This window comes from Oncorhynchus tshawytscha, linkage group LG01 (genome assembly GCF_018296145.1).
Source record: "Oncorhynchus tshawytscha isolate Ot180627B linkage group LG01, Otsh_v2.0, whole genome shotgun sequence".
Lineage (NCBI taxonomy): Eukaryota > Metazoa > Chordata > Actinopteri > Salmoniformes > Salmonidae > Oncorhynchus > Oncorhynchus tshawytscha.
The window spans coordinates 21,101,462-21,128,420 of NC_056429.1; the positions used below are offsets into that span (position 1 = coordinate 21,101,462).

General features: G+C 42.5%; 1 protein-coding gene across 1 annotated transcript in view; it reads right to left on the reverse strand.

Annotated features, from left to right (window-relative positions):
• The window catches only part of LOC112240987 (metalloprotease TIKI2), a 91,084-nt gene extending 72,709 nt beyond the window's left edge, over window positions 1–18,375 (reverse strand). Inside the window, exons 1-2 of the mRNA XM_042309251.1 lie at window positions 17,855–18,375; window positions 14,142–14,711 (exon numbers count right to left, since the gene is read on the reverse strand). Coding sequence (XP_042165185.1) covers window positions 14,142–14,711; window positions 17,855–17,962 — 678 coding nt within the window. The 5' untranslated portion in view covers window positions 17,963–18,375. The remainder of the gene's footprint in view (window positions 1–14,141; window positions 14,712–17,854) is intronic.
• Between the last annotated feature and the right edge of the window lie 8,584 nt (window positions 18,376–26,959).

Consider the following 26,959-nt stretch of genomic DNA (forward strand, 5'->3'; position numbering starts at 1 on the left):
AGTCATAGGAGGGTGATGATGGCACTTAGTAGTCTATTGATGTTAGGGAAAATGTCAGGACTGCAGCTGTCCAAAACGTCAATAAGGGATGGGAATTCCTGACCTCCCCTGACTTTTCGAAGCAGTTGCTGAATAAACATGGTTAATTCTGCATCCTCAAAAGAGATATTATAGTGATAGGTGCTTGGCGATTCCCAGAGCTCTGCTTTGATCTTGTGCAATAGTAGGGAGGCTGCCGTCCCAAGCAGCTTGTGTTGAATGTCTGGACTCATTAATCTATCGTCACTCCAATACCTAGACTGTGTTGTCCTTTAGCCATTTTGCCACAATCCAGCTTGGGGTCATTGTCCATTTGGAAGACCCATTTGCGACCAAGCTTTAACTTCCTGACTGATGTCTTGAAATGTTTCTTCAATATATCCACATAATTTTCCTTTCTCGTGATGCCATCTATTTTGTGAAGTGCACTAGTCCCTCCTGCAGCAAAGTACCCCCACAACATGATGCTGCCACCCCCATGCTTCATGGTTGGGATGGTGTTCTTCGGCTTGCAGGCCTCCCCCTTTTTCCTCCAAACATAACAATCGTCAATATGGCCAAACAGTTCTATTTTTGTTTCATCAGACCAGAGGACATTTCTCCAAAAAGTACCATATTTGTCCCCATGTGCAGTTGCAAACCATAGTCTGGCTTTTTTTATGGTGGTTTTTGAGTAGTGGCTTCTTCCTTGCTGAGCGGCCTTACAGGTTATGTCAATATAGGACTCATTTTACTGTGGATATAGATACTTTTGTACCTGTTTCCTCCAGCATCTTCACAAGGTCCTTTGCTGTTGTTCTGGGATTGAGTTGCACTTTTCGCACCAATGTACATTCATCTCTAGGAGACAGAATGTGTCTCCTTCCTGAGCGGTATGACGGCTGCGTGGTCCCATGGTGTTTATACTTGCGTACTATTGTTTGTACAGATGAACGTGGTACCTTCAGGCATTTTGGAAATTGCTCCCAAGGATGAACCAGACTTGTGGAGGTCTACAGTTTGTTTTCTGAGGTCTTGGCTGATTTCTTTTGATTTTCCCATGATGTCAAGCAAAGAGGCACTGAGATTGGAGGTAGGCCTTGAAATACATCCACAGGTACACCTCCAATTGACTCAAATGATGTCAATTTGCCTATCAGACGCTTCTAAAGCCATGACATCATTTTCTGGAATTTTACAAGCTGTGTCACTTGTGTCGTGCACAAAGTAGATGTCCTAACCAACTTGCCAAAACTATAGTTTGTTAACAAGAAATGTGTGGAGTGGTTGAAAAACAAGTTTTAATGACTCCAACCTAAGTGTATGTAAACTTCTGACTCCAACTGTATGTCCTGTTTAGCGCATAACATAACAATGTCCAGAACCCCGTTGACATGATCACAATTCTTCTCTACAAATGAATAGATTGATTTAAAACATGACCCAGGCTTTGATAGCGATGGCTTGAACTGTAGCCTTCAAATGTATCCAGTACAAAAGAGTGAGGTTTGCTAGCCTGGTGCTTGAAGCATGTATTGGCCTTCCATAGTGGCATTGGGGAAATGTCTACACATTTTACAGAAAACAGCATCCCTAGTCGAACTGTATTCCAGCCAATAAAATTGAAAATGAGGCAGGCCGGGGGATGGTGAGCTAGCTGTGCTGTGGAAGTCGATGCAGTAGCCATACAAACCTCCTCATGGGACCACAAGCTAGCCTACTAAAGGGCCGACGACGGCTGAAGGATTGGGCTCGGCCGATGGAGGTAGTGGAGCAGGTGTTGTGTCTTCATCCTCCATCAGTGGCTATTTGAAAAAGCGCATGAGTGAACTTTGTTTTGCCATAACTTGTGACTAGCTAGAGTTTATATATTTTAAGCCAGCCTGATTGGGTGGGCTAGTGTTCAATCTGGCAGGGCCTCTGCTTAGCCTGGCCCTGCCGTGGCTTCGCCTCTACAGACCAACCAACCCACCCTGACTGGAAAAAACATGCCTCTTCCCAGAGGTACAGTGAGAACACCAACAGGAAATACATCATACATCTGTATGTGAGTGTGTTTCAACTGCATTGGTCACTGTGGTGTGTGTGAGAGAGAGAGAACGAGAGAGGAGAGAGAGAGAGAGAGAGAGAGAGAGAGAGAGAGAGAGAGAGAGAGGGAGGGAGAGAGAGAGAGAGAGAGAGAGAGAGAGAGAGAGAGAGAGAGAGGGAGGGAGAGAGAGGGAGGGAGAGAGAGAGAGAGAGAGAGCGAGAGAGAGAGAGAGAGAGAGAGAGAGAGAGGGAGAGAGAGTGAGTGAGAGAAGAGAGAGAGGGGGAGAGAGAGAGGAGACAGAGAGAGGAGACAGAAAGAGGAGACAGAGAGAGGAGACAGATAGAGGAGAGACAGAGAGAGGAGAGAGAGAGAGGAGACAGAGAGAGGAGAGGTTAGTGTGACACCCTTTAATACATCACAGACCTGGGCTGGCTGGAGGAGACGAGACCCACAAAAGAGAGAGAAAGAGGAGAGAGTGTCAGCTCTGAGAGAAAGAGCAGGCGTAGGAGGATGACCCATAGCGTGACATCAGGCCATTAAAGTAAAGGTAGGAACCAGTGCTCTGTTTAAAACAGGAATGTGGGATACAAAAAAATGATGATTTTGGCACTGGGAACCCAACGGTATGGGATAGCACTCTATCTAGCCCACTCTGTCTCATTATAGTGGCTACCTCAACAGCACTTTGCTCAGTGACAATGTGCTGAATTCATTACTGATCGAGGTCCTCTCCTCTGGCCAGGTATTCAGAAATGCTAGAGGGGACATGGTGTTTCTCCAGACGACAGGGATACAGATCTATCATGAAGCTAACTTTAGAATAGACATACAGTCTCATACAGTGCCTTCACAAAGTATTCACACCCCTTGACTTTTTCCACATTTTGTTGTTACAGACTTGGATTAAATTGTGATTTTGTGTCACTGGCCTACACACAATATCCCATAATGTCAAAGTGGATTTACACTTTAGGACATTTTTACAAATGAATTAAAAATGAAAAGCTGAAATGTCTTGAATCAATAAGTATTTAACCCCTTTGTAATGGCAAGGCTAATTATGTTCAGGAGTAAAAATGTGCACAATAATAGTGTTTAACATGATTTTTGTATACCTCATCTCTGCACCCCACACATACAATTATCTACAAGGTCCCTCCGTCAAGCATTGAAGTTGAAACAGATTCAACCACAAAGACCAGGGAGGTTTTCCAATGCCTCGCAAAGAAGAGCACCTATTGGTAGATGGGTATAAAAAAAGCAGACATTGAATATCCCTTTGAGCATGGTTAAGTTATTAATTACACTTTGAATGGTGTATCAATACACCCAGTCACTACAAAGATACAGGCTTCCTTCCTAGTTCAGTTGCCGGAGAGGAAGTAAACCGGTCAGGGATTTCACCATGAGGCCAATGGGGACTTTAAAATAGTTACAGAGTTTAATGGCTGTGATAGGAGAAAAGTGAGGATGGATTAACAACATTGTAGTTGCTCCACAATGATAATCTAAATGACCGTGAAAAGAAGGAAGCGTGGACAGAATAAAATACTCCAAAACATGCCTCGCGTTTGCAATAAGACACGCCTCCCGTTTGCAATAAGACACGCCTCCCGTTTGCAATAAGACACGCCTCCCATTTGCAATAAGACACGCCTCCCGTTTGCAAAGAAATTAACTATATCAAATCAAATCGTATTTTTCACATGCGCCGGTCTACACCGGTCGATCTTTCACTGTAAGTGAATGCTTACTTACAAGCCCTTAACCTTTTAAGAAAAATAAGTGTTAAGAAAGTATTTACTAAAATAAACTGAAGCAAAAAATAAAGAAATAAAAAAATGTAATAAGAAAATCCAACAATAAAATAACAGTAGTGAGGCTATATAGAGGGGGTACCGGTTAGTCAAGGTAATTGAGGTAATATGTACATGTAGGTAGAGGTAAAGTGACTATGCATAGATAATAAACAGAGAATAGCAGCAGCGTAAAAATGGGGGGGGACAATGCAAATAGTCTGGGTAACCATTTGATTAGCTGTTCAGGAGTCTTATGGCTTGGGGTAGAAGCTATTAGGAAGCATTTTGGACCTAGACCTGGCGCTCCGGTACCGCTTGCCGTGCGGTAGCAGAGAGAACAGTCTGTGGCTTGGGTGGCTGGAGTCTTCCTCTGACACGGCTTTGTATAGAGGTCCTGAATGACAGTAAGCTTGGCCCCAGTGACGTACTGGGCCATACACACTACCCTCTGTACTGCCTTGCGGTCGGAGGGTGAGCAGTTGCCATTCGCGGCGGTGATACAACCAGTCAGGATTCTCTCGATGGTGCAGCTGTAGAACTTTTTGAGGATCTGAGGATCCATGCCAAATCTGTTCAGTCTCCTGAGGAGAAATAGGCGTTGTCGTGCCCTCTTCACGACTGTCTTGGTGTGTTTGGACCATGATAGTTCGTTGGTGATGTGGACACCAAGGAACTTGAATTTGAAGCTCTCAACCTGCTCTACTGCAGCCCTGTCAATGAGAATGGGGTCCTCCTTTTCCTGTAGTTCACAATCATCTCCTTTGTCTTGATCACGTTGAGGGAGAGGTTGTGGTCCTGGCACCACACCGCCAGGTCTCTGACCTCCTCCCTATAGGGAGGGAGATTTTATACAGTGCCTTGCGAAAGTATTCGGCCCCCTTGAACTTTGCGACCTTTTGCCACATTTCAGGCTTCAAACATAAAGATATAAAACTGTCTTTTTTTTGTGAAGAATCAACAACAAGTGGGACACAATCATGAAGTGGAACGACATTTATTGGATATTTCAAACTTTTTTAACAAATCAAAAACTGAAAAACTGGGCGTGCAAAATTATTCAGCCCCCTTAAGTTAATACTTTGTAGCGCCACCTTTTGCTGCGATTACAGCTGTAAGTCGCTTGGGGTATGTCTCTATCAGTTTTGCACATCGAGAGACTGACATTTTTTCCCATTCCTCCTTGCAAAACAGCTCGAGCTCAGTGAGGTTGGATGGAGAGCATTTGTGAACAGCAGTTTTCAGTTCTTTCCACAGATTCTCGATTGGATTCAGGTCTGGACTTTGACTTGGCCATTCTAACACCTGGATATGTTTATTTTTGAACCATTCCATTGTAGATTTTGCTTTATGTTTTGGATCATTGTCTTGTTGGAAGACAAATCTCCGTCCCAGTCTCAGGTCTTTTGCAGACTCCATCAGGTTTTCTTCCAGAATGGTCCTTGTATTTGGCTCCATCCATCTTCCCATCAATTTTAAGCATCTTCCCTGTCCCTGCTGAAGAAAAGCAGGCCCAAACCATGATGCTGCCACCACCATGTTTGACAGTGGGGATGGTGTGTTCAGGGTGATGAGCTGTGTTGCTTTTACGCCAAACATAACGTTTTGCATTGTTGCCAAAAAGTTCCATTTTGGTTTCATCTGACCAGAGCACCTTCTTCCACATGTTTGGTGTGTCTCCCAGGTGGCTTGTGGCAAACTTTAAACAACACTTTTTATGGATATCTTTAAGAAATGGCTTTCTTCTTGCCACTCTTCCATAAAGGCCAGATTTGTGCAATATACGACTGATTGTTGTTCTATGGACAGAGTCTCCCACCTCAGCTGTAGATCTCTGCAGTTCATCCAGAGTGATCATGGGCCTCTTGGCTGCATCTCTGATCAGTCTTCTCCTTGTATGAGCTGAAAGTTTAGAGGGACGGCCAGGTCTTGGTAGATTTGCAGTGGTCTGATACTCCTTCCATTTCAATATTATCGCTTGCACAGTGCTCCTTGGGATGTTTAAAGCTTGGGAAATCTTTTTGTATCCAAATCCGGCTTTAAACTTCTTCACAACAGTATCTCGGACCTGCCTGGTGTGTTCCTTGTTCTTCATGATGCTCTCTGCGCTTTTAACGGACCTCTGAGACTATCACAGTGCAGGTGCATTTATACGGAGACTTGATTACACACAGGTGGATTGTATTTATCATCATTAGTCATTTAGGTCAACATTGGATCATTCAGAGATCCTCACTGAACTTCTGGAGAGAGTTTGCTGCACTGAAAGTAAAGGGGCTGAATAATTTTGCACGCCCAATTTTTCAGTTTTTGATTTGTTAAAAAAGTTTGAAATATCCAATAAATGTCGTTCCACTTCATGATTGTGTCCCACTTGTTGTTGATTCTTCACAAAAAAATACAGTTTTATATCTTTATGTTTGAAGCCTGAAATGTGGCAAATGGTCGCAAAGTTCAAGGGGGCCGAATACTTTTGCAAGGCACTGTATATGAATGCTTCCGCTCAGTGTTTGAGATCAATTGACACTCTTTACCATGGCACTTTGAGATTTATTTTAAACTGCAAAACCCTTACACACCACTGCACTTTGTATACCAGGGTTGGCTGGCCTTCTCTAGTCACTCGTAGGCTCAGTCACTGGTAAACTTTTATTTACAAAGCCATTTTGCGTTTACTACCTTTTTATTTGTGCATTTTTATTGTTCAGAAATGTGGTGGGTACTCTCTTCATTCGCTGGACTTTATCCTGCTAACTGTTCCAAATGTCCAAACTGAATTTGGTAAAAGGGCTTTATGTACTCTGCGCCATCATCTTGGAACACCTTACAAAATACTTTTAAACTGGAAGATCTTGTCCCGATTGGTGTTTTCAAATCACTGATGAAGGATTTTGAGGCTGATTCCCTTACCTGTCATTGTTTTGGCCTGGCCATGCTGTCATGGGTGAACAGGGAGTACAGGAGGGGACTGAGCACGCATCTCTGACGGGCCCCTGTGTTAAGGATCAGCGTGGCAGATGTGCTGTTGCCTACCCTTACCACCTGGGGGCAGCCCGTCAGGAAGTCCAGGATTGCAGAGGGGGGTGTATAGACCCAGGGTCCTTAGCTTAGTGATTAGCTTTGAGGGCACTATGTTGTTGAATGCTGAGCTATAGTCAATGAATAGCGTTCTCACGTAGGTTTTCCTTTTGTCCAGGTGGGAATTTGTGGATCTGTTGGGGAGGTATGCAAATTGTAGTGGGTCTAGGGTTTCTGGGATAATGATGTTAATGGCCCTAAATACAAAATGTTATGTTTGGGGCAAATACAACACATCACCGAGTAACACTCTTCATATTTTACAGCATGGTGATGACTACATCATGTTATGGGTATGCTTGTCATCGACAAGGAAGGGAGTGTTTTCGGATGAAAAGAAACAGAATAGAGCTATGCACAGGAAAAATCCTAGAGGAAAACTTGGTTCAGTCTGCTTTCCAACAGACAAATTCATCTTTCAACAGGACAATAACTTCAAACACAAGGCCAAGGCCACTGGAGTTCAGTGGAGGCTGCTGACGGGAGGATGGCTCATAATAATGACTGGAAAGCAGCGAATGCAATGGCATCAAACACCTGGAAACCATGAAAGAAACCATGTGTTTATGTATTTGATACCATTCCACATATTCTGCTCCAGCCATTACCATGAGCCCGTCCTCCCCACTTAAGGTACCACCAACTTCCTGTGCAGGAGTTCCTTACCAAGACAACTGTCGTGTCTTTGGCATCATTAAACTGAAGATGAATCTTTATAAAAAATTATCTGTAATTATTATTACGTGAATAACCTACTTAATAATTTACTGTAACTGTAATTAACTAGGAAGACAGGGCACCAAGGTAAATATTCAGATTACAAAGTTATAATTTTCCTAATATAACTTTCAGATATTTTAATCTGATCACTTAGTCTTCTGATTAATTAATTATTCTTTACCTCACGTTAGTCTCATTCCAAACGTCATAAATTGTTGGTTATCTGCACGAACCCAGTCTTCACTATGAGTCATCAATACATCAATTGTCTTAAATCATTTATTTACTAACTATGTACTCACAGAAAGGCATAAACAAACAGTAGATATGGTTACAAGGAAATGATAGGGGAATGTGCACTAGTGGGCTAAACTGGCATCGCGGCTTGGTGGACAAAAGGGAAGTGGGGGTCGACTGAGATAAGACACCAAAGTTGATAATTATAACAATTGAAATGCTAAACCTTTGCACATGAACGCTCACTCATTCGGGAATAATTGCAATCAATATATATATTTACGCTCAGTGTATAGTCCTGATCTTGAAAAGTTAGTTTCTGTTGTTTCTGTTTGAGCTGTTCTTGCCATCATATGGACTTGGTCTTTTACCAAATAGGGCTATCTTCTGTATACCACACCTACCTTGTCACAACACAACTGATTAGCTCAAACGCATTAAGAAGGAAAGACATTTCACAAATGAACTTTTAACAAGGCACACATGTCAAATGAAATGCATTCCAGGTGACTACCTCATGAAGCTGGTTGAGAGAATGCCAAGAGTGTGCAAAGCTGTCATCAAGGCAAAGGGTGGCTACTTTGAAGAATCTAAAATCTAAAATATATTTTGATTTGTTTACCACTTTTTTGTTTACTACATGATTCCATATGTGTTATTTCATAGTTTTGATGTCTTCACTATTATTCTTCAATGTAGAAAATACTATAAATAAAGAAAAATCCTGAGTAGGTGTGTCCAACTTTTGACTGGTACTTTTGACTGATGTAACACAACAACATGTGGAACAAGGGGTATGAATACTGAAGGCACTGTAGGCTTCCACAGACTTGAAAATGGACCCAGATGACCCAAAAATATATCCAGTAGCCACAGTCATCACTAGCTACTCACGCCTCACTCCACATCTACGTTTGGCCTTTCTCTCCGCCTCACTGGGTTCTGCCCTCAGCCTCTGTTCTGGACAGTGTATAATAGTCTAAGTGGTTCTGGATAGCAGAGGGCAATTTAGTCATTAAGCAGCCAATTAAGTCATTAGAGCAGTGGTTGGTTGGTTAGCCTTCTGCCCGCCCTCCCCTCCTCTCTGCCCGCCTGCCAACAGATATCCTGTCTGATACCTGTTGCCAGTTTTCCACATATTTGTACTAGGAGTCGTACAAGGCTTGACGTCGTTCTCTAACTTCACTCGAAAAGAGGATGGATGTTGTACGTCTACCAGTGTTTCCTTTGTAGAGTTTTTTTCTGAACATTATAACAACATTGTAGCAGTGTAGTAGCAGCGTCTTAGTACCAACCATAGAAGCAATAGTGTAGGAGAGGCCCTGTGTTTGCACTACAGTATATTTTCCTAGTCTCCTCTTCTATTCTGTGTGTGCAGATACAGGTGTGTACAGTTCAGCAGTGGGACAAGGAGAGCCCCAGGACATGGAGAGAAAAAGAGCGAGGGAGACAAAGGGAGGGAACATGGAGCCAGAAGAAGCCAGGAGGTTAGGGAGCAGAGCAGAGCAGAGCAGAGCAGAGGAGATGACTGTTTTTTCCATCACTCGTCATCAGGCCCTGCGGCCAGAGGAGCGCTCCAGACCCATCCTTACTCATCAGCCATGGAATGTAAATATTTGAATATAGACTGGTAAGATACCTAATTCCTCCCTTTAAATATGCATTATTTATATGACAGAGTCCAATGAACACAATGAGAAGTGTTCTGTCATGATTTGACATGACACCCGGGTGATGTGTTTTGAACACAGCTCGTCTTCGTCGGCGATCTCCCTGACCCTGTCGAGACAAGTGAGCTCCTCATTTCCCTGGTCACACAGGGTACCATCTCAGAGTATAATCTTCACCCCATACCATTAAACCAGAGAAACAAAACTCTGATTGAAATAGACGTCTCTGTCACAGTGCACCACCGGGCACCTCCTTGCCACCATGACTCCTGCTGAGGAGAAACTAGATTTGGCCCTGCTAAGGTGACAATACAACTGCGGAGACTTGGGAGTGTGTGTGTGTGTGTGTGTGCGTGCGCGCACGTGCGTGCGTGCGTGCGTGCGTGTGTGGGTGTGTGTTGCACTTCTGCGTGTTCATGAATGTGTGTGTGGGTGGAGCCAACTATATTGCCCTCCCTCTTCAGATCACAGTGAAAATAGCCCAGTAACCCAGCCTGTTCTGTTCTGGGGCCCCTGAGAGTTCAGCTTCTCACCCACAGACTGCAGTCTCCTCACGGATTCTGCTCACGGCTCACTCCCCCCGCCAACACCCACCTCTAACCCTCGCTCAGGGTTAGAGGTGGGTCACAGCTGTGATGTCATCTCCCCCCGACAAGGGCCTGTGCCTCGGCTGCAATGTGACCCAGAGTAAATAAATACGGGTATTTATACACCAGGCCAGACGCTGAAAGGCAGAGAGAGTAGCAGGCAGCAGAAGGTCTGGTCTAGATGTAGATATAGAAGTACGCACTGAGCCGAGGGAGTGGGAGGGAGACGGTTGTGTGGTTGTTGTTGACACTCTCACAAAGGTCGGTGACCAGCTTGCACCCCTCTAGACGGCCTGGCTTTCCACAGGTTCCCCCTCGGTACAGATAGCATGCCTTTGGAGAGAGTTTGGTGCTGGCTGGCCCACCCAGCTGTAGGCCTGCATCGCCCTCCATAGCTCTGGAGATTAAACATGCTCTCCCTCTGCCTTTGTTTCCACAGCCTCACTGCTGCCTCAGTGCTGCTGCACACAGAAACCAAAGTGTTATCAGGTCTGTGAGAGCTCCAAAGCTCTGTCTGTAGGGCCCAGCGCCAACTTCTCAGGGCCCAGCAGCCCAGCTTCCACACTGGACTTGCCCCTGTACCACTACCTCCATCACTGAGCTGCCACAGGATGCACTACTCAACGAGGGGGGTGGACTTTTTGTCAGTTCCACCGCTCATCCGGACAGATGACTTTCTGTGAGGTCGGGGGACCCAGAGCGATGGCTGAGCCAGTGACGCCACTCTGTCCCCATGCTGAGAAGCCGAAGGACAGGGAGGGGAGAGGAGGCTGACTAGGGCTAGCCCATGCCCCAGGTCAAGCTACACAGTTCTAGGTCACTGACTGTGCAGGGGCCAGGTGCCTATGAAAAGCTTATGGCAGATGATGAATCACCAGCCTTTATGTTTCGGAGACCCTCTTGGCGATGCGGGAGCAGCAAGTTACAGGATATTGTAAGCAGCTACTTTTATTGGGAAAAAATAATAATGTGGGCCGGCAGGGTTTGGAACTGTTCCCAAGTCAGATCTCCCACCAGAGAAGTTGGAGCTCATGTTTCAGATTAGGGTTCGCACTGACATGATGCACATCACTCTTTCCCTCCTCTCCCTCCCTCGTTTTCATTCACTCTCTCTTGTACTTTTCTTCTCTCTCTCTCTCACTCTCTCTCACTTTTTTCAGTCTATCTGACCTCATCTTTGTTCCAATCAACCATATAGAGAGATTCAATCAACCATAGTGTTCAAATTATATCTCAAATTATAATAATTGACTATAATTGTTTCCATGTCACTTTCATTTAAGGCTTTGAACTTATTTCATACCATTTGGAAAGGGGGGGGTTTGAGCTCAAAAGTCCAAAAGTCCATTCTACTACACAGTTTAACTTAAGTTATTCATTATCCAGATTTTATGAAAATAACCTCCAACAACACAAATGGTATCCAACAATACACCTGCCTCATAAAATGGTCTGTTCCCAGGAACAACAGAAAGGCAGGCAGTCCTCCAACACTTTGTATTGTTGATTTACTCAAGTCTTCATTGGATATAAGTCAAAATTGGCTATATCGTAAAAATGTATTAAAACAAAAATGAGCTTTTTGGTCTTAATTTAAGGTCAGGGTTAGGCATAAGTTTAGCACTGTGGTTAAGGTTAGGGTTAAGGTTAGCGTTAGGTTTCAAATCAGATTTTAAGAAGAGAAATTGTAGAAATAGGCAAGGTTTACAACTTTGTGGCGGTGGTAACTAGTGACGACCAAATAACAGGAATGACACTTAGAGTTGTACTGGTATAGTATTAGCTCCAGGTATGGTCATTAGAAACTACCCCTTAAATTATCACTGTATTCTGTATACTACTACATTGAGAAGCAGTGCATGCCTTGACTTTGCAAAATTGCTCTGATGTAGGGCAGTTGTGTTCCAGGTTCCCACGAATGTGCAAGGCAACTGTGTGTGCGTTTTTGGTTTTACTATCCTTGTGGGGACCAGAAGTGAGGCCATTTCATCGGTACCCACAAGGAAAAAGGCTTAGGCTTACGGCTTAGTTTTAGGGTTAGGTTTAGAATTAGGGTTAGAATTAGGGTTAGAAGTTAGGTTTAGGGTTAGGAATTAGGGTTAGGAGTTAGGTTTAGGGTTAGGGTTAGGAGTTAGGGTAAGGTTTAGGTTTAGGAGTTAGGTTTAGGGTTAGGGTTAGGAGTTAGAGTTAGGGTTAGGGTTCGGGGTTACGGATACAGTTAGGTTGGAGGGTTAGGTTAACTGTTAGGGTTAGGGTTAGGGGTTAGGTTAACTGTTAGGGTTAGGGGTTAGGTTAACTGTTAGGGTTAGGGGTTAGGGTTAGGTTAACTGTTAGGGTTAGGGGTTAGGTTAACTGTTAGGGTTAGGGGTTAGGGTTAGGTTAACTGTTAGGATTAGGGGTTAGGGTTAGGGGTTAGGTTAACTGTTAGGGTTAGGGTTATGGGTTAGGGTTAGGAGTTAGGTGTAGGGTTAGCGTTAGGGGTTAGGTTAACTGTTAGGGTTAGGGTTTATGGGTTAGGGTTAGGGGTTAGGTTAACTGTTAGGGTTAGGGTTAAGGGTTAGGAGTTAGGGTTAGGGGTTAGGTTAACTGTTAGGGTTAGGGTTTATGGGTTGGGTTAGGGGTTAGGTTAACTGTTAGGGTTAGAGTTTATGGGTTAGGATTAGGGTTAGGGGTTAGGTTAACTGTTAGGTTAGGGTTAAGGGTTAGGGGTTAGGGTTAGGGGTTAGGTTAACTGTTAGGGTTAGGGTTTATGGGTTAGGGTTAGGGGTTAGGTTAACTGTTAGGGTTAGGGTTAAGGGTTAGGGGTTAGGGTTAAGGGTTAGGAGTTAGGGTTAGGGGTTAGGTTAACTGTTAGGGTTAGGGTTAAGGGTTAGGGGTTAGGGTTAGGGGTTAGGTTAACTGTTAGGGTTAGGGTTAAGGGTTAGGGGTTAGGGTTAAGGGTTAGGTTAACCGTAAGGGTTAGGGGTTAGGGAAAGTAGGATGTGTGCGTGTGCGTGTGTGTTTGCTCTTTGACAGCGTAGTTAGGAGGTCCTGATGAAAGAGGAGAAGCTGTGTGGGGCCAGTGCCTCTCAAATTAGCGCAGGAACCTCGTAGCCTGTCACATGGAGGCCCAGGCACTCCGAGATTCTGTTACACTGTGTGTGTGTGTGTGTGTGTGTGTGTGTGTGTGTGTGTGTGTGTGTGTGTGTGTGTGTGTGTGTGTGTGTGTGTGTGTGTGTGTGTGTGTGTGTGTGTGTGTGTGTGTGCTCGTGTATGTGTGCTTGTGTATGTGTGTGTATGTATCCATGAATGTGTGTGTGTGTGTGTGTGTGCGTATGTCACTCTCTGAGGACCAGAGAGCACACGGATGAGCATAAATTACAGGGGAACATCCTCCCAGTCCTAGCTCATCAAAGACATACCTGGACCTCCCAGAGTTTGGAAAAATATACTCGAGTTGACCTCTGCCTAACCCTTCCTGGGCCATCATTTATTTAGACCTCCATGTTGCCTGTCCTCTACAGCCCTTCCAAGGAGATATAAAACAAGGATACTCCCTATGTTTATGTCATCAAGTAATTAGGCTATTCTGTCCATCTTTCAGTGTTAAGTTACAGAGCAAGATACTAGCAGTGGTAGTATCATGAGGACACAGACAAGCATTCAGCCCAGGAAAAAGAGAGCTACCCCTCCCACACTCCCACCTTCACTAACTTATGACTTACATCTATCATCCTGACACCTAGTCAGCTGATTCAGCTCTCATGTCTGTTTGTTTTGTAAGGCTCAGGAACATTCATAACTTTAAAACATCTACAAAGCTTTGAAGCATACCATCTCTAGTACTATTTTTCTCCTCCCATTGTCATCTACATTCTCCACCATCTCCTCCCAAGACGTCTCCCTTCCCCTAAATCCACAAACCTCCAGCCCCCAGCCACCAACAAAATGAATCCAGCAATCATATATCCCCCATTCCAATGATCATGTCCAACCCCCTCCCCCTCCATGTAGTCCCATCTCTTACCTGGGAGAAGTTGAGTCCGTTGAGGGGGTGACACTGCTCCTCCACCCGCTCCACCGCTCCTGTCCTCTTCCCCATGCGGTCGGCCTCCTGGGCCAGGAACAGGTCCAGTACGGGGGTTCCCCGCGACCTCACGTCTGATTCCGTCAGAGAGTTGACCATCAGCATCACCCACACAGGCCTCTTCCTCTCCCAATTCCCTGCGATGGCATTGAAGAGGTAGTCAGCGTACAGCCCCCGGCCCCGCTGGTCTGCCGTCATCCAGTAGGGCATCATGTGCTTAACGTAGTCCAGGTGGCGTTTGAGGCGGCGATATAGGTCCCGGGGCAGCAGGGTCTGCAGGTTCTCCCCGTGGGGCAGCAGTTGGCAGCTGGTCAGCTTGGAGATAGTTAGGGGGTCGGTCAGGTCCAGCTCGAAGAATACGTTGGCGCTGGTTTGGAAGGCCCGTTTGGAGACGTCTGGGATAAAGTCCCATACACGGGTGTAGGGAACATGGATGGTCCCAAAAAGATAGGATGGAGGGTAGGGAGCTGGGTGCTTCACTGTCCAGAGGAATGAGTTCATGTCACTTTGCTATGGGAGTGGAGGGAGGTTGAGGGGGAGAAGGACGAGAAGAGGGAGAGATTATGACTATCAGCATTAGGAATACAGTAACATAACCTTCTGAGTTAAGGCTATCTGCAATAGTACATTTTAAACTACATTTTGTGATTAAGAGATTCAAAACAGCCTTTTTAGTACATCTGGCTGAGATACAGGTCAATGCAATAGAATCTGATGAACTGTAATCTCCAGATAAAGACAGGGGCACAATGAAACCATGTTAACTAGCTTCCACTATGCTGTACTATGCTGCTCTCTGTCTGTCTGCTGTTCTGAGGCAGCGAGTTTATAGTGAAGCTTTCTCCTTGTAAACAGACCACAGTGTATTGCCGAGGTGCATAGCTGTGCTGCCAATGCCTCTGTGGAACTGGAAAGCTTTTCAACGCTTGTTACAGCAGTATAAACATAATGAACCATATGAAACTGCTGCAATCCACCTATCTGGTATATTCTTTACTTGAGGATTGTTTTGTTGTTGTTGCAACATTCATTGGAACAGATAGCCTACACAAACATCAAAATGCACACACATAGGCCTTTGATTAGAATTTGGTCAGACGTGGCTAATGTATCTGGTTTACTAAACACTATACAATTGTGATCAAATGGAAAAAGGACTGTGCATGTGTCTATTACTTGCAGTTCATTAACATTCCAGAGATTTCATAGGGGTCAATTATGCCCTGTTTCCAAAAACACTCATAGACCATAGCTCTGCAAAACATCATGCAAATCATTGAGATGCTGTTGTGATGGGAATGAGGACAAATGTAAACAAGCAACATAACTATGAAATGATCAAAGTGACTATCAAAGTAGTTCTTAGATAGATGTATGCATTGCACAACAAACTCTAACTATGGACAAACTATTATTTTGTGAAATGCTTGATTCTGTTCAAATTGATCTATTTTCATTGGAGTTAACAGTATAGTACACTAACATTGGACCGAAGAGAAACCCACTTTAGTGTTATTAAACCAAATGGAAAGCCTGGTCAAAATGGGAGAGGAATAAATTAAATAGAAGCATTTGGTAGGCTTAGAAGTGCATATAATGTTATTAACTTCACATGCTCCTAATGTATTTCAATTAACATTTCCCCAGTTGAAATAGCAATTGTAATGTCATGCTGCCAGTGTACATTTGTCATATTAGAAAATATTTTCTAAAGGATTTCAAAACCCTGCCAAAAGACATTAAATCTTTGGAAATATTATTACTTTTGCAAGGGTTTGTTATTTTCATAAATTAAATTAGAATTATTTTCTCACACAATCTTTGTATTGAGCATTGTCTTTTACTGAAATGTTTACACATCATCTCAGACGTGTAAATAAAACATTTATTTGGAAATTAATTCCACATTGGACATTCACATAGCCTAAGTACACAAAATAAATCCACAGATGATGACCGCTCTCTAAACATCATACTTTGATTCTATTTTGACAAATGTGTAGCCTACATATAATTTGTTAATCATTAACTTGTCTAAGAATGTTCGTCAAGTTCACGGAGTCTACTGTCTGATCGAACGAGGACAGTTGTCCATACAGTCCATACAGACGTTGATGAGAAAAGGCCCTCTCCTTTCCTCGCGCGGTGTTTTCTATGAGTTCTCGCGCTGGAGCACTGACGTGAGCACCTCCATTTTATTGGCTAATTAATTACTTTTGACACAAAACAGAGAGCTTTGTACTGGCGTATTAGAAATCACACTTAAGGGGGGACACTTCTACAGTTAATATCTGACAATAATGCCATTATCACAGATGATGAAACAGATTGACAACACTACAAATAAAATAATGTTGTGGACTATGTTGTTGCAATACTGTCAAGTCATCCCTGATAAATATTTTCAATAATGTATTATAACATTTGTATTTTATTAATAGATAACATCATGCCCGGTTAAAATTATATGTTATTAACGTTCGTGCTGGAGTCATGTAATTTCAGTTCAGACTTATTGCGTTAATATCTGGGAAATTGTAGCATACCCAAGCCAGCGATGTGCGCGTGTGGCACGCACTGTGTCCAGTCATGATTCTAATTAAGTTCCCTCTGATTCATCTCTTGTGCTGATGATAAATTCACACTGCGATAAAGACAGACGAGAGCGAGTGCAACACGGTCCCGACCAGATAAGAGAACACTGAAATGAATTCCCTTTGGCTATTGAGCCCATTCCATAATATTGCAAATATGGCCGATAGCTGTTTTAATAGGTCGTGTTTAATTGAAACTTGATCAGTTTTGAAAAGTCACTGAAACTTTTACAAATAAATGTTAAATCAACAGTGGGTCAACGGTGGGTGTTCCCCACGTTATTTTGCCACATAAACAGGCATAGGGTTGGCGGACGATATTTCGCTTGGCAACTGCTTCCATATTTTCAAGCCCATGTTTCTGTGAGGAAACACCGGAATATGTCAAGTGCCATTGGAAGCAATTTTGCTGATTGGAAAATCTTTCAATTCTAGGAATCTTTGAAATAATGGATTATCCTAATAAAATATGATGACATAAAAATAACCTAATAATAATCATATTAATAACCTACTACTACTACTAATAATACATGTGCTATAATAGAAAATAATAGGGTAGCCTAATAAAGTAGCTATGAACATAATTATTGTTCTTGTTACACGTGTAAGAACATAATTATTGTTCTTGTTACACGTGTAAGTAGTTATTATAGCATGTTAATATTTCCATGACAATAAAACGCAGTTGCTATTTTCATTGTTAATTTGGTTGTTACTCAAAACCCAATAACAACACAATATCTCACTTTTTTTGTTGTTGCTGTAGGCCTACCGTTGCACATAGAAACAACTAATTCAGGAACACTGTCTAAGCAAAGTGCATTTATTTGACTCAGAAATAGGACATCCTTTTATTTTTATTTTGTCTTATCATTTGCTATAGCCTTTTGGGGCTGTTATATGCAAGGCTAGACACATAGGCCGACATTTGCAATTAACTTTAACTATTTCGCTAGAAGGCTATCCATTCAAGGACATCTTTATGTTTGACATTGCCTTAAGACATTACTGAAACAGGTAAAGACCATGTAGCCGTAACGATCGGGCACAACTCACCGACTTCGGTGGGTCACATTGCCTTGGTCTCTCGCGGATGTCCAGGGGTGCAACAGCGTGCAAGAGAGCGGTAAGTAGGAACCATCGATGTCCTGGCGCGCAGACCATCTCGAGATGAGAGGAGAGTGGTGTCGACAGGCTGTCTTAGATACGTCAATCGTCTCTTTCTCGCTCTTTACTGTCCTTTGCCTCCTAATACGTAACAAAATCGACCCGCAGGAGACGGGGTTCGGTTCACATGTGCGGTTCGGAAGGAGGGAATGGACCATTCCGACTATCCGCCATTCCCGAACCCCAGGCAGCTAGTAACCGGCTATGCGTTCCGCTTTCACTGTCTCTTCCCACTCGGCGCTGTCCTGTCGCAGGCACTAACCTATTCAGCAGTTGCAGGGGAAAGTTTTCACAGTGCGCTCTAGAAGTGTGTGTGTGTGTGTGTGTGGTTGAGAGGAGGTGGAAGGCTTTGAATATTTTCCCCCACTGCTTATTTTAAGAGGGCAGCGCAGGTTCTGGGGGGATAGGGAGAGCACAGGTTTGCGTGTGAGTGAGAGATGATATGGGAGATTGAGTTGTATAAAACTGTCATCTGTATTTCCAGTGCGTAAAACCCGGCACGAATAAAAAAAAATGCTATGCCCAACCACTGGAGGGCAGGTGGCAGGCACAATGTTGCCAGTCTGGTGCCTTTCATGCGAGGAATAATTAAAACGTCTAAATTAGTTATATTAACATGTTGTCATCTGTTTCCTTTTCATTTGGTTCACATTTATCACTGTCATCGATTGTTTGACACTTTTTGTGCAAAACTTGAATATGGGTCCTTAGACCCAGTGTCTTAATCATGATTGATTAATGCTTACAAATAAACATCTCAGTAAAGACAACTGTGAAGAGTGTTTTATTTATTTATCCTATAATAGCCCTTTTAAGATATAGTCATCTTGTATAATTCTGAATGGTTCAGATGAATGACCATGTTGAGAGCCCTAGCTGTCCCTCTCTTCAGGCCACAGTGTCAAACCTCTGCCATGACCCGTGTTATTCTCCAAGTGGCAGACATTGTGACAGAATCAGGTAGTGGGCTATTTATCATGAGAGCCCCTCAAACAAGTGCCCCCCGGACCTACCCTCTGGGCTGATGGCAGACAGGCCCTGGACAAGCCATTCTTTGTCCTCTGTCTTGTTTTAACTCGCTCTCCTGTCTCCTCTCCATTCTCCACTTGTCTCTGGACGCCTGGTTTGTGTTTGACTTTGACTGTCCTCATAGTTCTACAACTGGAGCCTACACATGTAACAAATTCTCTGTTTGTTCTGGGGTTGTTGGTTAAATGTCTTTCATCTCCTTCTATGTTCACATTGTGGACTCGTGATTGTTTCATCTAAGAACTGGTCCCACATCAGTATACTATGCGTTTGATTTATGGTTCTGTTTACCCGACAGTATTGGTATGAAAACATTTTCAAAGTACCTAATTTCGTGAATCATTGCCTGTACATTGTATATATACAGTGGGCTCCAAATGTATTGGGACAGTGACAATTTTTGTTTAGTTTTGGCTCTGTACTCCAGCACTTTGAAGTTGAAATGATACAATGACTATGAGGTTATTAAAGTGCAGACTGACAGCTTTAATTTGAGGGTATTTTCATCTATATCAGGTGAACCATCTAGAAATTGCAGCACCTTTGTACATAGTCCCTAGTACCAAAAGTATTGGGACAAATTCAGATGTGTATGAAAGTAGTCAAAGTGGAATTTTTGGTCCCATGTTCCTAGCACGCAATGATTACACAGTGGTGTAAAGTACTAAGTAAAAATACTTTAAAGTACTACTTAAGTAATTTTTGGGGGTATCTGAACTTTACTATTTATATTTTTGATGACTTTTACTTTTACCTCATTACTTTCCGAATGAAACTAATACACTTTTTACTCCATACATTTTCCCTGACACCCAAAAGTTCTCGTTACATTTTGAATGCTTAGCAGGATAAGAAAATGGTCCAATTCATGCACTTACTGTATCAAGAGAACATCCTTGGTTATCCCTACTGCCTCTGACCTGGCAGACTCACTAAACACACATGCTTAATTTGTAATTGATGTTTAAGTGTTGGAGTGTGCCCCTGTCTATCCATAAAAAAAGATTTGATGGTGCCTTCTGGTTTGCTTAATGTAAGGAATAAAAAAATAGGATAATTACGTATATTTGAGCAATTACATTTACTTTTGATACTTAAGTATATTAAAAACCAAATACTTTTAGACTTTTACTCAAGTAGTATTTTACTGTATTTTTACTTGAGTCATTTTCTATTGAGGTATCTTTACTTTTACTCAAGTATGACAATTGGATACTTATTCAGCCACTGTGATTAGATCAGGTTTGTGACTCTTTTACGCCCTAAAATTATTTTATTTTGTCAAAAAAATATATACGTTTGTGACTCTACAAACTTGATGGATGCATTTGCTGTTTGTTTTGGATGGGTTTCAGGTTGTTCTGTGCCCAATAGAAATGAATGGTAAATGATGTATTGTGTCATTTTGGAGTCACCTTTACTGTAAATAGGAGTAGAATTTGTTTCTAAACACTTCTACATTCATGTGGATTCTACCATGACTACAGACTAGTCCTGAATGAATTGTGAATAATGATGAGTAAGAAAGTTACAGCCATAAATATCATACCCCCCTCCCCCCCAAAAAAAACACACAAGACATGCTGTCCTCTCACCATTTCAATAACAGGAGGAGTTAGCATTTTTGGGGGGGTATGATATTTATGCCTGTAACTTTCTCACTCATCATTATTCAAGATTTATTCAGGATTTACTGTAATCATGGTAGCATCCACATTACTGTGGAAGTGTTTAAAACATATGATATTCCTATTTACAATAAAAGTTACTCCAAAATGACACAGTATATTATTAAACAGTCATTTCTATATGGCACAAAATAATCTGAAACACAACCAAAACAAAAAGCAAATGCCTCCACCAAATTTGTAAAGTCAAAATGGGACCAAATACTAAACTTTTTAATACTTTAGTACACATACTGTACATTATACATGAATTTGTCCCAATATTATGTTGTAATGCAGACCCAGTTACCTGCTTTAACCACACTTGTGAAAGGCTTCTCTTTGAATGAGGCTGGTTGACATCCGTGGCTGGTTAGAGAAGGCGTATGAGCGGCTGCATGCAGGAGATTCCTGGACAGGGACCAGGTGGACTTACAGCATATATAGACCAGATACAGGCAGCATAAGAAAATACTTAAAAGTTAATGTTCTGTTTGAAAACCACAGAAAGTGCTCACTGCTGAAAATAGATGTCTGGGGACATGTTAGTAAGACACAGGCACAGAGAGAGGGAGGGAGGGAAGGAAGGTGAAGGAGAGAGCACAGGGTGGCAGCGGGCATAGAGAGAAAAGTAAGTGAGACTGAACTCTTGTTCTGTTCATGTACATATTGTTTCCATTCCATTCATAAGATATCTTTGTAGTTTGGAAACTTATACAATAAATCCATGATTGGACCTGTCATTGGTGAAATGTGCTTTCAATGTCAATTTTCTGACATTGATCACTTACTGCAGCATAATATATTTCTATAACAAAAGGCCATGGCCACAGAAGGCCATGGCCACAAAGCTGAGGTATTAGCTCTCAGTCTCTCACTATGCCCGCACCTCTCTTTTGAATTGGTGAGTCATGAGAGAGTTACAGCCCCACCATATAAAATAGGACACTTTCATGTCCATTGTAACTGTTTTACAGTGTATGTTGGTGTTCATCATGTGAAGAGGGACCCCTAGTGGCAGGACATAGAAGTAAGGTGATACCATCACACTATATTTACATTTTAGTCATTTAACAGATGCTAATATCCAGAGTAAATTATAGTAGTGAGTTCATTCATTTTCACTACAAGGTGTCTCCCCTCTTCTCTCTACGTTCAGCCTGCTGCAATAACTTCCTGCTTTGTGGACTTTGAATAATATTGACTCTTGAGTCACTGCTAAAAACATTTTTATTGTGGTTTCGCTTTCTTGATGTCCTGGGGTAGCAGGGGGCTTTGTTGTGGGGAAGTGGGGGATTGTCCCATTGTCATATGGGAGGTCAGTTGATCCAGAGGAACTCTCCATCATACACTACCGTTAAAAAGTTTGGGGTCACATAGAAATGTCATTGTTTTTGAAAGAAAAGGACATTTTTATATCCATTAAAATAATGTCACATTTTTACATCCATTAAAATAACATCAAATTAAAATGCAGTGTAGACGTTGTCAATGTTGTAAATGACTATTGTAGCTGGAAATGGCTGATTTTTAATGGAATATCTGCTTAGGCGTACATAGACCCATTATCAGCATCCATCACTCCTGTGTTCCAATGGCACGTTGTGTTAGCTAATCCAAGTGTATAATTTTAAAAGGATGATTGATCATTAGAAAACCCTTTTGCAATTATGTTAGCACAGCTGAAAACAGTTGTTCTGATTAAAGAAGCAATACAACTGGTCTTCTTTAGACGAGTTGAGTATCTGGAGCATCAGCATTTGTGGGTTCGATTACAGGCTCCAAATGGCCAGAAACAAAGAACTTTCTTCCGAAACTCGTCAATCTATTCTTGTTCTGAAAAATGAAGGCTATTCTATGAGAGGAATTGCCAAGAAACTGAAGATCTCGTGCAATGCTGTGTGCTACTCCCTTCACAGAACAGCGCAAACTGTCTCTAACCAGAATAGAAAGAGGAGTGGGAGGCCCCGGTGCACAACTGAGCAAGAGGATAAGTCAATTAGAGTGTCTAGTTTGAGAAACAGATGCCTCACAAGACCTCAACTGGCAGCTTCATTAAATAGTACCCGCAAAACATCAGTCTCAACGTCAACAGTGAAGAGGCAACTCCGGGATGCTGGCCTTCTAGGCAGAGTTGCAAAGAAAAAGCTATATCTCAGATTGGCCAATAAAACGAAAAGATTAAGATGGGCAAAAGAACACAGACACTGGACAGAAAAACTCTGCCTAGAAGGAGTCATCTCTTCACTGTTGATGTTGAGACTGGTGTTTTGTGGGTACTATTTGATGAAGCTGCCATCTGATGACATGTGAAGTGTCTGTTTCTCAAACTAGACACTCTAATGTACTTGTCCTCTTGCTTAGTTGTGCACCGGGGCCTCCCACTCCTCTTTGTAACGCACTTCTATGCGTAGTGGGTGCGGAGTCAGGCACAGGAAGCAGAGGGTAAAGGACAATGTTTCATTCCAGCACAGGACAATGGTCACGCCAAAACACCAGGCGCAATAAGAAGACCGGCCCAAAACCAGGACCCAACAAGTCCGGAGAAAAAACAAGAAAACGCACAACCACAAACATGAACAGAGGAAAATAAGCCCGCACAAAGAGCAGGCGGGCATTACCGGCTTAAATAGCCCAACTAAAACCTAAACAAGAAACAGGTGTAACCAATAAGACAAAACCAACAGAAAAGGGAAAAGGGATCGGTGGCAGCTAGTAGACCGGTGACGACGAACAGGAAGAGGAGACACCTTCGGTGGGAGTCATGACACTCTTTCTATTCTGGTTAGAGACAGTTTGCGCTGTTCTGTGAAGGGAGTAGTACACAGTGTTGTACAAGATCTTCAGTTTCTTGACAATTTCTCGCATGGAATAGTCTTCATTTCTCAGAACAAGAATAGACTGATGAGTTTCAGAAGAAAGTTATTTGTTTCTGGCCATTTTGAGCCTGTAATCGAACCCACAAATGCTGATGCTCCAGATACTCAACTAGTCTAAAGGAGGCCAGCTGTATTGCTTCTTTAATCAGGACAACTGTTTTCAGCTGTGCTAATTTAATTGCAAAAGGGTTTTCTAATGATCAATTAGCCTTTTAAAATGATAAACTTGGATTAGCTAACACAACGTGCCATTGGAACACAGGAGCGGATGGGGCCACAGTGTCTCCTGACCCCTCCTGTCTCAGCCTCCAGTATTTATGCTGCAGTAGTTTATGTGTCGGGGGGCTAGGGTCAGTTTGTTATATCTGGAGTACTTCTCATGTCCTATTCGGTGTCCTGTGTGAATCTAAGTGTGCGTTCTCTAATTCTCTCCTTCTCTCTTTCTTTCTCTCTCTCGGAGGACCTGAGCCCTAGGACCTGAGCTCCAGGACTACCTGACATGATGACTCCTTGCTGTCCCCAGTCCACCTGGCCATGCTGCTGCTCCAGTTTCAACTTCCACCTGACTGTGCTGCTGCTCCAGTTTCAACTGTTCTGCCTTATTATTATTCGACCATGCTGGTCATTTATGAACATTTGAACATCTTGGCCATGTTCTGTTATAATCTCCACCCGGCACAGCCAGAAGAGGACTGGCCACCCCACATAGCCTGGTTCCTCTCTAGGTTTCTTCCTAGGTTTTGGCCTTTCTAGGGAGTTTTTCCTAGCCACCGTGCTTCTACACCTGCATTGCTTGCTGTTTGGGGTTTTAGGCTGGGTTTCTGTACAGCACTTTGAGATATCAGCTGATGTACGAAGGGCTATATAAATAAATTTGATTTGATTTGATTTGAGCGATGGTTGCTGATAATGAGCTTCTGTACGCCTACGTAGATATTCCATAAAAATCTGCCGTTTCCAGCTACAATAGTCATTTACAACATTAACAATGTCTACACTGTATTTTTGATCAATTTGATGTTATTTTAATGGACAAAACATGTGCTTTTCTTTCAAAAACAAGGACATTTCTACATGACCCCAAACTTTTGAAAGGTAGTGTATATAATGGTCTCCAGGCAGTGGTGGATGATAGGGAGGAGCGATACAGTACTGTATAGAAACCGACTGTTATCATATCTACCGCTAGATCTGTGTTCAATGTCTGTGTTCTTCCTGTCCCTATGCCTGGTTCTGTGTTTGTGGAGCACAGCGAGACTGAAACAGGGTTTTGGACAACATAGTCAAGAGGAGGAGGTTAACTACTGTACATCAAGATGCTCAGGGGTTGTGTGTGTGTGTTTTCCATTGTTTCTGCTGCAGGGTCATCCCTGGCATGTAAACACATGCAGTAATGGCCGCAGCTATCTCTCAGAGATCAGAAGGAGTGAGAGGACAGAAGAGATTGGAGAGAGAGATAGAGGGATAGGGGTGACAGTCAGCGGTTGTTTTGCTGCTTGGAATCTGTTCTCTCCTCGTTTTGGATTATACAGATAGAGTTGAAAATGTGAATAATGTAAGTTTCTGTGGAAAATAAATCATGTTTATCTTACTTTCTCTCTGTCTTTCCCTCTCATGCACTCTCTCTCTCTCTCTCTCTCTCTCTCTCTCTCTCTCTCTCTCTCTCTCTCTCTCTCTCTCTCTCTCACACACACACAGGCACACACATATTAATATTCTCTTTACCGGGGCTCATGTATGGACCCCTGTGTTTGTCTTCTGAAGCACATTGAGCACTGACATCAAAGGACTGACTGGCTGGCATACTCACTCATTCTCTGATCCAATGATGTATTGTGTCTTCCCATTGATTCAAGGCCATGTGAGTTACTGTATGATGTATTTTCGGAGCTCCCTGCTAGCCTTCCCCTCCATACTCTGTACCCCTGAGAGGGCATGAGAGGAGGAGACAGGAATGACTGGAGTTTATCCCGCTGATAAGTAAATCTATCTGCATTTGAATTTTAAAAGAATCAGAGAAGGAGAATGTAGGATTACAGCAGCCGTTGTGACAGGACTGTAGAGATCAGAGACAGACAAAGGATGCTGTGGATATCATAATATTATGGAAATAAAAAGTATTACATTGTTGCCAGTCAACAATCCATTCACATTTGCAATTCTAGTCCATCAGACAGTTTATCCTGGTTGGAGTGACTGTGAAACCAACCTGCCAAACCACTGCTTCAAGGTCATGGCTAGAAGGGATCCAGCTTTTGTCAAATTAAGTTGAAATATTTTAGCTAACCCTAACCCTAACTCTTTTCATAACCTTAACCTAATTATCCTAACCTGCTATGTAAATGTTCCTAATCTGCTGCTTGAATTCTCCTAACCTGCTACGAAAAGTCAAATCTGATGTTAATTTGACAAAAGCTGGATCCCGTCTAACCCTGACCCTGCTTCCGGGCTCATAGAGAAACACACAAACACCCTGCACTATGATGTCATACAGGGTGGGTAATTCTTAAATTGCAGTGGTAAATGCTTTCCTTTGACTTTGTTGCCATGCTAAAACCCTTTAAAATAAAATAAACCCATGAAAAACAATATTTGTTTTTATTTTATCTGTTATTTTATAAGAAATCATGTTAAGTCCTTTAAACAGCAAAACACATATTTGTCAGCATTATGAAAACTACTGGGGGCCAGCAAATTGCGTTGTACCTCTGGTGATTTGAAGAGGTGTAGTGACATGTTATGGGGATGTAGAGATATATATGTATTATTTTGAATGCTAGACAGGGCCATTAAATGTACACAGGGAGCCAACATTAATGATACGCATGTCCATCTCTCATGCAAATACAAATGCAAAAGTGTCCAACTGTTATCCGGGGAGGGGTGTACAGTATATTAAGGACAATTCTTAGCTAATCAGGCCCTTTTAATATGTCATAAATTTGAGGATTCCATTGATACAGTAATTTGGGGTGTCTCAATCCAAAGTGTCACTGGGTGTTAGTCAATTTAAATGAAGGGAGATAACATTGTGAGCAAAATTATTTATCATACTGTATCACTTTAGTAACTTATTTTGAAAGGATTCATGACCTTAGATTTGAGCATTTGTGGCCTCCATATCAGAAAATGTACCTAGAATTGGGCATACCTACTGGAGGCACAATGTTATTATAATGGTAAAAAATGATTTAAAGTCATTAAGCTAGCATATTGATTTAGAATGGGGGGGATGTACCCAAATAGATTTAAATATAGATTTTCTTATAGGAACATGAAGTACGTTTTTATCCAAATGCCATGCCAAAATGCCATCATAATTGAAGAACAACCCGGTTTCTACTGTTCCCCAGACACCACTGCATGCTGGTTTTAGGATCAGTCTTTCTTTAGACTCAGTCTTCTTTAGACTGTATTGA